This window comes from Lampetra fluviatilis, chromosome 68 (assembly GCF_964198595.1).
Source record: "Lampetra fluviatilis chromosome 68, kcLamFluv1.1, whole genome shotgun sequence".
Classification (NCBI taxonomy): domain Eukaryota; kingdom Metazoa; phylum Chordata; class Hyperoartia; order Petromyzontiformes; family Petromyzontidae; genus Lampetra; species Lampetra fluviatilis.
In genome coordinates, this window is record NC_136342.1 from 4,694,767 (window position 1) to 4,707,305 (window position 12,539).

The 12,539-nt window shown below is 57.2% G+C and overlaps 1 protein-coding gene across 1 annotated transcript in view; it reads left to right on the top strand.

Annotated features, from left to right (window-relative positions):
* LOC144952480 (ras GTPase-activating protein nGAP-like) overlaps positions 1 to 12,539 on the top strand; it is a 109,390-nt gene that overhangs the window by 28,572 nt on the left and 68,279 nt on the right. Inside the window, exons 2-4 of the mRNA XM_078882920.1 lie at positions 7,913 to 8,037; positions 9,335 to 9,527; positions 9,931 to 10,058. Of these exons, the coding sequence (XP_078739046.1) occupies positions 7,913 to 8,037; positions 9,335 to 9,527; positions 9,931 to 10,058 (446 nt within the window). The remainder of the gene's footprint in view (positions 1 to 7,912; positions 8,038 to 9,334; positions 9,528 to 9,930; positions 10,059 to 12,539) is intronic.

The following is a 12,539-nucleotide window of genomic DNA, read 5'->3' on the forward strand; positions in this document are numbered from 1 at the left end:
CACAGAGAACCACAGACTCACCACACAGAGACCCACAGACTCACCACACAGAGACCCACAGACTCACCACAGAGACCCACAGACTCACACAGAGACCCACAGACTCACCACACAGAGACCCACAGACTCACCACACAGAGACCCACAGACTCACACAGAGACCCACAGACTCACACAGAGACCCACAGACTCATCACACAGAGACCCACAGACTCACACAGAGAGCCATAGACTCACCACACAGAGACCCACAGACTCACCACACAGAGACCCACAGACTCACACAGAGACCCACAGACTCACCACACAGAGACCCACAGACTCACCACACAGAGACCCACAGACTCACCACACAGAGACCCACAGACTCACCACACAGAGACCCACAGACTCACCACACAGAGACCCATAGACTCACCACACAGAGACCCACAGACTCACCCCAGAGACCCATAGACTCACACAGAGACCCACAGACTCACACAGAGACCCACAGACTCATCACACATAGACCCACAGACTCACACAGAGACCCACAGACTCACACAGAGACCCACAGACTCACACAGAGACCCACAGACTCATCACACAGAGACCCATAGACTCATCACACAGAGACCCACAGACTCACACAGAGACCCACAGACTCATCACACAGAGACCCACAGACTCACACAGAGACCCACAGACTCACACAGAGACCCACAGACTCATCACACAGAGACCCACAGACTCATCACACAGAGACCCATAGACTCACCACACAGAGACCCACAGACTCACACAGAGACCCACAGACTCATCACACAGAGACCCACAGACTCACACAGAGACCCACAGACTCACCACACAGAGACCCATAGACTCATCACACAGAGACCCACAGACTCATCACACAGAGACCCACAGACTCATCACACAGAGACCCACAGACTCACCACACAGAGACCCACAGACTCACACAGAGACCCACAGACTCACCACACAGAGACCCACAGACTCACCACACAGAGACCCACAGACTCACCACACAGAGACCCACAGACTCACCACACAGAGACCCACAGACTCACCACACAGAGACCCACAGACTCACCACACAGAGACCCACAGACTCACCACACAGAGACCCACAGACTCACCACACAGAGACCCACAGACTCACCACACAGAGACCCACAGACTCACACAGAGACCCACAGACTCACCACACAGAGACCCACAGACTCACCACACAGAGACCCACAGACTCATCACACAGAGACCCACAGACTCACCACACAGAGACCCACAGACTCACACAGAGACCCACAGACTCACACAGAGACCCACAGACTCACCACACAGAGACCCACAGACTCACCACACAGAGACCCACAGACTCACACAGAGACCCACAGACTCACCACACAGAGACCCACAGACTCACCACACAGAGACCCACAGACTCACCACACAGAGACCCACAGACTCACCACACAGAGACCCACAGACTCACCACACAGAGACCCACAGACTCACCACACAGAGACCCACAGACTCACCACACAGAGAACCACAGACTCACCACACAGAGACCCACAGACTCACCACACAGAGACCCACAGACTCACCACAGAGACCCACAGACTCACACAGAGACCCACAGACTCACCACACAGAGACCCACAGACTCACCACACAGAGACCCACAGACTCACACAGAGACCCACAGACTCACACAGAGACCCACAGACTCATCACACAGAGACCCACAGACTCACACAGAGAGCCATAGACTCACCACACAGAGACCCACAGACTCACCACACAGAGACCCACAGACTCACCACACAGAGACCCACAGACTCACCACACAGAGACCCATAGACTCACCACACAGAGACCCACAGACTCACCCCAGAGACCCATAGACTCACACAGAGACCCACAGACTCACACAGAGACCCACAGACTCATCACACATAGACCCACAGACTCACACAGAGACCCACAGACTCACACAGAGACCCACAGACTCACACAGAGACCCACAGACTCATCACACAGAGACCCATAGACTCATCACACAGAGACCCACAGACTCACACAGAGACCCACAGACTCATCACACAGAGACCCACAGACTCACACAGAGACCCACAGACTCACACAGAGACCCACAGACTCATCACACAGAGACCCACAGACTCATCACACAGAGACCCATAGACTCACCACACAGAGACCCACAGACTCACACAGAGACCCACAGACTCATCACACAGAGACCCACAGACTCACACAGAGACCCACAGACTCACCACACAGAGACCCATAGACTCATCACACAGAGACCCACAGACTCATCACACAGAGACCCACAGACTCATCACACAGAGACCCACAGACTCACCACACAGAGACCCACAGACTCATCACACAGAGACCCACAGACTCATCACACAGAGACCCACAGACTCACACAGAGACCCACAGACTCATCACACAGAGACCCATAGACTCACCACACAGATACCCATAGACTCACCACACAGATACCCACAGACTCACCACACAGAGACCCACAGACTCATCACACAGAGACCCACAGACTCACACAGAGACCCACAGACTCATCACACAGAGACCCACAGACTCACCACACAGAGACCCACAGACTCACCACACAGAGACCCACAGACTCATCACACAGAGACCCACAGACTCACACAGAGACCCACAGACTCATCACACAGAGACCCACAGACTCACCACACAGAGACCCACAGACTCACCACACAGAGACCCACAGACTCATCACACAGAGACCCACAGACTCACCACACAGAGACCCACAGACTCACCACACAGAGACCCACAGACTCACCACACAGAGACCCACAGACTCACCACACAGAGACCCACAGACTCACCACACAGAGACCCACAGACTCACCACACAGAGACCCACAGACTCACCACACAGAGACCCACAGACTCATCACACAGAGACCCACAGACTCATCACACAGAGACCCACAGACTCACCACACAGAGACCCACAGACTCACCACAGAGACCCATAGACTCACCACACAGAGACCCACAGACTCATCCCACAGAGACCCACAGACTCACCACACAGAGACCCACAGACTCACCACAGAGACCCACAGACTCACCACACAGAGACCCACAGACTCACCACAGAGACCCACAGACTCACCACACAGAGACCCACAGACTCACCACACAGAGACCCACAGACTCATCACACAGAGACCCACAGACTCACCACACAGAGACCCACAGACTCACCACAGAGACCCACAGACTCATCACACAGAGACCCACAGACTCACCACACAGAGACCCACAGACTCACCACAGAGACCCACAGACTCACCACACAGAGACCCACAGACTCATCACACAGAGACCCACAGACTCACCACACAGAGACCCACAGACTCACCACAGAGACCCACAGACTCATCACACAGAGACCCACAGACTCATCACACAGAGACCCACAGACTCACCACAGAGACCCACAGACTCACCACACAGAGACCCACAGACTCACCACACAGAGACCCACAGACTCACCACACAGAGACCCACAGACTCATCACACAGAGACCCACAGACTCACCACACAGAGACCCACAGACTCACCACAGAGACCCACAGACTCATCACACAGAGACCCACAGACTCACCACACAGAGACCCACAGACTCACCACAGAGACCCACAGACTCACCACACAGAGACCCACAGACTCATCACACAGAGACCCACAGACTCACCACACAGAGACCCACAGACTCACCACAGAGACCCACAGACTCATCACACAGAGACCCACAGACTCACCACACAGAGACCCACAGACTCATCACACAGAGACCCACAGACTCACCGCACAGAGACCCACAGACTCATCACACAGAGACCCACAGACTCACCACACAGAGACCCACAGACTCACCACACAGAGACCCACAGACTCATCACACAGAGACCCACAGACTCACCGCACAGAGACCCACAGACTCACCACAGAGACCCACAGACTCACCACACAGAGACCCACAGACTCATCACACAGAGACCCACAGACTCACACAGAGACCCACAGACTCACACAGAGACCCACAGACTCACCACACAGAGACCCATAGACTCACCACACAGAGACCCACAGACTCACACAGAGACCCACAGACTCACCACACAGAGACCCATAGACTCACCACACAGAGACCCACAGACTCACCACACAGAGACCCACAGACTCATCACACAGAGACCCACAGACTCATCACACAGAGACCCACAGACTCACCACACAGAGACCCACAGACTCACCACACAGAGACCCACAGACTCACCACACAGAGACCCATAGACTCATCACACAGAGACCCACAGACTCATCACACAGAGACCCACAGACTCATCACACAGAGACCCACAGACTCATCACACAGAGACCCACAGACTCATCACAGACCCACAGACTCATCACACAGAGACCCACAGACTCATCACACAGAGATCCACAGACTCAGCACACATAGACCCATAGACTCATCACACAGAGACCCACAGACTCATCACACAGACTCACCACACAGAGACCCACAGACTCAGCACACATAGACCCATAGACTCGCCACACAGACCCACAGACTCATCACAGAGACCCACAGACTCACCACACAGAGACCCACAGACTCACCACACAGAGACCCATAGACTCACCACACAGAGACCCATAGACTCACCACACAGAGACCCACAAACTCACCACACAGAGACCAACAGACTCACCACGCAGAGACCCACAGACTCACCACGCAGAGACCCACAGACCCACCACGCAGAGACCCACAGACTCATCACACAGAGACTCACAGACTCACCACACAGAGACCCACAGACTCACCACACAGAGACCCACAGACTCAACACACAGAGACCTACAGACTCACCACACAGAGACCCACAGACTCACCACACAGAGACCTACAGACTCACCACACAGAGACCCACAGACTCACCACACAGAGACCCACAGACTCACCACACAGAGACCTACAGACTCACCACACAGATACCCACAGACTCGCCACACAGAGACCCACAGACTCACCACACAGAGACCCACAGACTCACCACACAGAGACCCACAGACTCACCACACAGAGACCTACAGACTCACCACACAGAGACCCACAGACTCACCACACAGAGACCCACAGACTCACCACACAGAGACCCACAGACTCACCACACAGAGACCCACAGACTCACCACACAGAGACCTACAGACTCACCACACAGAGACCCACAGACTCACCACACAGAGACCCACAGACTCACCACACAGAGACCCACAGACTCACCACACAGAGACCCACAGACTCACCACACAGATACCTACAGACTCACCACACAGAGACCCACAGACTCACCACACAGAGACCCACAGACTCACCACACAGAGACCCACAGACTCACCACACAGAGACCCACAGACTCACCACACAGAGACCTACAGACTCACCACACAGAGACCTACAGACTCACCACACAGAGACCCACAGACTCACCACACAGAGACCCACAGACTCACCACACAGAGACCCACAGACTCACCACACAGAGACCCACAGACTCACCACACAGAGACCTACAGACTCACCACACAGAGACCCACAGACTCACCACACAGAGACCCACAGACTCACCACACAGAGACCCACAGACTCACCACACAGAGACCCACAGACTCACCACACAGAGACCCACAGACTCACCACACAGAGACCCACAGACTCACCACACAGAGACCTACAGACTCACCACACAGAGACCCACAGACTCACCACACAGAGACCCACAGACTCACCACACAGAGACCCACAGACTCACCACACAGAGACCCACAGACTCACCACACAGAGACCTACAGACTCACCACACAGAGACCTACAGACTCACCACACAGAGACCCACAGACTCACCACACAGAGACCCACAGACTCACCACACAGAGACCCACAGACTCACCACACAGAGACCCACAGACTCACCACACAGAGACCTACAGACTCACCACACAGAGACCCACAGACTCACCACACAGAGACCCACAGACTCACCACACAGAGACCCACAGACTCACCACACAGAGACCCACAGACTCATCAAACAGAGACCCACAGACTCATCACACAGAGACCCTGTATGTACTGTATATACTGTATGCACCGCGTGTACTGTATCCGCTGTGCGTACTGTATGTACAGTGCACAAGGGGTATTGTATATACAGTATGCACTGTGCGCACAATATGTACTTGCCCCTGCAGCCTGTTAGAGGCTACACGGGGGAGCTTTGTCTTTGCGTCTCACGCTCGGCTGATTGGGACAGCTGCTGAGTCGGAGCTCAAGGCAAAGGTCCCCCGTGTAGCCTCTGGCAGGCCCTAGGGGCAAGTGCTGTCAGCGAGCATCGCCTATGAAGGCTGCCGGCGCTGTGGGCACACGAGGGGTGGGTGGCCAGCACCACCTCGCCCGGCCGCCTTTGTCTCTCCCCCAGTGCTAGCGATGTTCACTGCACAACACAGATACACACACACACACAGACACACACACAGACAGACACACAGACACACACAGACACACACAGACACAGCCACACACACACAGACACATACACACACAGACACACACACACAGACACACACAGACACACATGTGTGTCTGTGTGTGTATGTATGTGTGTGTGTCTGTGTGGTATGTGTGTCTGTGTGTGTGTGGTGTCTGTGTGTGTATGTGTGTGTGTGTGTCTGTGTGTGTGTGTGTGTGTCTGTGCGTGTGTGTCTGTGTGTGTGTGTGTGTGTCTGTGTGTGTGTGTGTCTGTGTGTGTGTGTGTCTGTGTGTGTGTGTGTCTGTGTGTGTGTGTCTGTGTGTGTGTGTCTGTGTGTTTACACTTCCAGCCACCGCCCTCAGTCAACAGGCGTCGAGGAACTCCGCAGTGGAGCAAGCACGACCCCCCCCCTGTTGTGGTGTGGTGGGGGGTGTCGTGGGTGGGTGGTGTGGGTGGTGGGTGGGTGGTGGTGTGGTGGGGGGGTGGGTGGTGGGTGGGTGGGTGGCGTGGTGGGTGGGTGGGTGGGTGGCGTGGTGGGTGGGTGGGTGGGTGGCGTGGTGGGTGGGTGGGTGGTGGGTGGGTGGGTTGTGGTGTGGTGGGTGGGTGGTGGTGTGGTGGGTGGGTGGGTGGGTGGTGTGGTGGGTGGGTGGTGTGGTGTGGTGGGTGGGTGGGTGGTGTGGTGGGTGGGTGGATGGTGGGTGGGTGTTGGTGTGGGTGGTAGTGTGGGGAGCGGTAGTGTAGTGGTTAGCACTACGCTGCGCTACGAACCTGGCGACCCGGGTTCGATTCCCGCTCACGACCAACACCACCGGTGACGATTATCTGAACCGGTCCTGGGCCTCCCCTAGGTCGACTCAGCCTCAAATGAGTACCTGGTGCGGTGTGTCAACATCGCCACTGGGGAGACAAAGGCGGTCGGGCGTGGTGTTGGCTACCCACCCCCTCGTGTGCCGTTCCGGCCTTCATAGGTGCTCACTAACAGCACTTGCCCCTACAGTCTGTTAAGGCTATTCGGGGGTTCTTTATCTTTGTCTGTGTCTGTGTGTGTCTGTGTGTGTGTGTCTGTGTGTGTGTGGCTGTGTGTCTGTATGTGTGGCTGTGTGTGTGTGTGTCTGTGTGTGTGTCTGTGTGTGTGTGTGTCTGTGTGTGTGTGGCTGTGTGTCTGTGTGTCTGTATGTGTGGCTGTGTGTGTGTGTGTCTGTGTGTGTGTCTGTGTGTGTGTCTGTGTGTGTGTGTGTCTGTGTGTGTGTCTGTGTGTGTCTGTTCGTAGACGTGAAGGTGCCGGAGACGCACCGACTTTCGTGCGGGAAGTCTCCCTGCAGGGAGCGTGTGGACTGGCTGGAGCGCTACTGCGTGCTGTCGGACAAGCAGCTGCTCCTGCTGGACAAAGATGAGGTGAGCAGTGGCACAACAGTCACCCACTAACTCACCCACTCACTCACTTACCCATCCACTCACTCAGCCACTCACACACTCACTCACCCACTCAGTCACTCAGCCAATCAGTCATCCACTCACCCACTCACTCAGCCACTCACACACTCACTCACCCACTCAGTCACTCACTCACCCACTCACTCAGTCATCCACTCACCCACTCACTCACCCACTTACTCACTCAGACACTCACTCACCCACTCAGTCATCCACTCTGCCAGTCACTCACCCACTCACTCACCCACTCACCCACTCACTCACTCACTCACTCACCCACCCACTCAGCCACTCACTCACTCACTCAGACACTCACTCAGTCACTCAGCCACTCAGTCATCCACTCACCCACTCACTCAGCCACTCACACACTCACTCACCCACTCACTCACTCACCCATTCAGCCAGTCACTCACTCACTCACTGAGACACTCACTCACCCACTCACTCACCCACTCACTCACCCACTCACATACTCACTCACTCACTCACCCAGTGACTCACTCACCCACTCACTCACCCACTCACTAACCCACTCACCCACACACTCAGACACTCACTCATCCACTCACCCACTCACTCACCCGCTCACTCACCCACTCACTCAGACACTCACTCACCCACTCACCCACCCACTCAGCCAGTCACTCACCCAGTCACTCACCCAGTCATCCACTCACCCACTCACCCACTCACTCACTCAGCCACTCACTCACTCAAGCCATTCACTCACCCACCCACTCACTCACTCACCCACTCACTCACTCAGCCACTCACTCACCTACTCACTCACCCACTCACCCACTCACCCACCCGCTCACTCACCCACCCACTCACTCACTCACTCATTCACTCACTCACTCACTCACTCACCCACCCACTCACTCACTCAGCCACTCACTCACCCACTCACTCACCCACTCACACACTCACCCACTCACTCACTCACCCACTCACTCACTCAGCCACTCACTCACCCACTTACTCACCCACTCACACACTCACCCACTCACTCACCCACCTGCTCACTCACCCACTCACCCACCTGCCCCACCCACCGCACCCACCGTGCCACCCCACCCACCGTGCCACCCCACCCCGCCCATCCCACCCACCCCACCCAACCCACCCCACCCACTCTATCCCCCGTACCACCCAACCCACCGTGCCACCCACCCACCGTGCCACCCCGCCAACCCCACCCCACCCACCCCACCCACCCCACCCACCCCACCCACCCCACCCACCCCGCCCCCAGATCCACCCCTCGCTGCTCCAGGAGCGGCGCTCCGAGTCCTGCAACGTGGCCGTGCTGCGGCGCTGCACCACCGCTGGTGGTGGGACCCCCCCTGGTGGCAGCGCTGGTGGCAGCGCTGGGTTGGCGTTGCCCGCACAGCGGCACCACCAGCACCAGCAGCAGCAGCTGCCACTCTGTACTGGCACCGCTCCTGGTACGCGCCGGCGGCTACAGCTACACACGCACGGGCAGACACACGCACAGAGAGTGAGCGGGCGAGTGGGCGAGTGCATGAGTGAGTGAATGAGTCAATGAAAGGATGAGTGAGTGGGCGACTGAATGAGCAAGTGAGTGAGTAAATGAGTCAATGATCGAATGAGTGACTGAATGAGCGAGTGAATTAGTGAATGGATGAGTCAATGAATGAGTGAGTGGGTGGGTGAGTGAGTGAGTGGATGAGTGAGTGTCTGAGTGAGTTTAGTGTCTGAGTGAGTAATTGAGCGAGTGAATGAGTGAGTGGCCGTCTGGATGAATGAGCGAGCGAGTGAGTGGGTGAGTGATTGAGCGAGTGAATGAGTGAATGAGCGAGTGAAGCACGTTGCCCCCCCCCCCCCCAGACTCCCCGCTGGAGCGGCTGCCACGCCGGAAGACCACCGTGCCTGCCTCCGTGGCCGCCAAGAGCAGCACCATCGCCGGCTCCACCTCCTCCTCCACCTCCTCCACCTCATCCTCGTTCACCGTGGCGGTGTGACTCACACACACACACTCTCACACACAACAACAACCGCCATTCGCCACTAAGTGGCGGTGACATCACCACGACGCTTGTACCAGGCCATGTGCACCTTGAGGCCACGTGAAGTGTCGAACGCCCGCTGGCAGGAGGTCACGGGGCAGACCTAGCAGATGCCACGGGTCGGCTGACTGAGATGACCGAGATGACTGAGATGACTGGCTGATGCACCACCTGTGCCCCCTACTGTACCAACTTGCTGTGCTTTAGCCACCCGGCACTCCGCTCGTTGTTGTGAGCGTCGCTCCTCCGCCCTCCGTTGTTGTTGGAGGGCGACTGCCTCCAACTGCCCAGTAGCGTCCTTCACGATCCTCCTCCACTGAGGCCGATCTTGACACCGCTGGTACCAGTCATCGGCAAGTCCACTCAGCTCCACGTCCTCCTGTACCACATCACTCCATCTCTTCTCTAGCCCGTGCCGCGCCCGTTTAGCCCCCTCGATCCGGCTGAACAAAAGCTGTTTAGTCATGCGGTGGCTGGGCATGCAGGCTACATGACCCAGCCAATGCAGCCTTGCCTGCCGGAGGAGCTCACCGATGGGACTTTGCCCAGATCTTTCAAGGATTTGTGAGCTCCTCACACAATCCAGCCTGGTTAAACCCAGGATGGATCGTAGGCAGGCCAGTTTAAATGTTTTCAACCGGCGAACATGCTCCATTAGGGGGGTCCACGTTTCGCAAGCGTATAGAAGGGATGGAATGACTGTGGCCGAGAAGACCTGAAGCTTCGTGCGGAGCGACAGACCAGGTGGCTTCCACACAGCGTTACGCAACCGATGAAAAGATATTGCCGCTCGACTGATTCGGAGTGAGACCTCTGCTGATAAACTGGAGCCGGTCATAAGCACACTGCCCAGGTGTGGGAAACTCTCAACTCTCTCCACAACTGCCCCATCACCGATTGGGAGTTGTGGGGGTGGAGTGCCCGATGGTACAAATGTAATAAAAGACTCCGTCAGGCGATGCTGGTCTCCGTTTATCTTTTATTCAGGTTCTTCTCCGCACCCCCACTGGCCTCCTCTCGGACCAGTGTTGTCTCGCGCGCGCCCCGCGCACGCTCCCTCTCGCGTGCTCCGCACGCTCCTCCGTTAGCTCCTCTACTCCCGCACTCCGCACACCGCTGGCCGACGGCGTGCTGAGGTCCTTCGGCCACGTGGCCGATGGCGCAGATCTCTCTCACCACCCAACGTGGCTCAGCCTCTTAACTTCCCCGACTGGCCTGATCTCTTCTGGGCTCCCACTTATGTCCATTCCCCCCATGTGACCCTGACTCCTCCCCTCCGGATCCTCAGATCCGGCCTTCCCATACTACCCCGCTGGCTCCGCCCCCATTCACCTCGCCTCCCATTGGAGCCGACGTGAACGGTGGCCCCTCCCACACGCCCCGCAGACCAGGCTCCGCCCCCCAATACCCCGGGCCGTGTGATTGGACCAGAGCCCAGCAACAACCCCATTTACGCTCGCATTACATGACCCCCCCCCCCCGCCCCTGATGAAAAAGCCAGCCGTCCCGGCTGCAATAGGACAAAATAATGCGAGCGACAGCATCACAATCAGGAATCACCAGACACAACGCAGAGTATAACAACAACACACTTAACGAAAGGGAAGGGATTTGGAACGAGTGCGGGTCGCCGGCCCGTCCTTCACGAGAGGCGCAGTCCCGACAGGGTTTTAGGAGCGGCGGAACCGGAGCCATCCGCCGCTGGTGGAGGCCTGTCCGTCCCAGCACCCCGTTCCCCAGAGAGGTCCGTAGTCGGGGCCCCCTGCAACTGCAACCGCGGCGGGGTTGGAGGAGCAGCGGGGCCAAGTGTCCCCGTCGCCGTGGTAGGCCCACCTGGTGCAGGAATCCCTGTGTCCGGCAGGATCACATCCGGCCCATCTACAGGAGGCACGACAGGCGCGCTTGCATGTTGAACAGGCAAAGTCAGTGGCGCGTCGGACGCGACAGACACCGGCAAGGCAACGTTAGGAGATGACGCATCCACTCACGGGGACACGTAGGGTTTCAATTGGGACGTGTGAACGAATCAACACCGCGATCCGACCCGAACGCGCGCGGACTGCGGGCTAGGGACCTCAATAAGCACAACCGGCCCCTGCCAGGGTTTGTGCAACTTAGGGGAGGTCCCCACCGGTACCTGTGGGCAGTAGAGCCAGACCATGTCCCCCACTCGCCAGGGGTACCCACGATGAGAGCGCCGGGCGCAACGATTGTTCCGGGCCTGGGTCCTGGCCGTAGCCAATCGGGCCGCCTCCCGCGCCTCCGCCACGCGTCAAGCGGCGTCACGAATATACTCGGGGAGGGGCTTAACAGGACCTCTCGCCCGCGTGCCAAGTTGCACTTCCACCGGCGGCACATTCTCGCGGCCGTACATTAAAAAGAAGGGTGAGTACCCTGTTGACGCATGCGGCACCATCCGGTAAGCGGAGA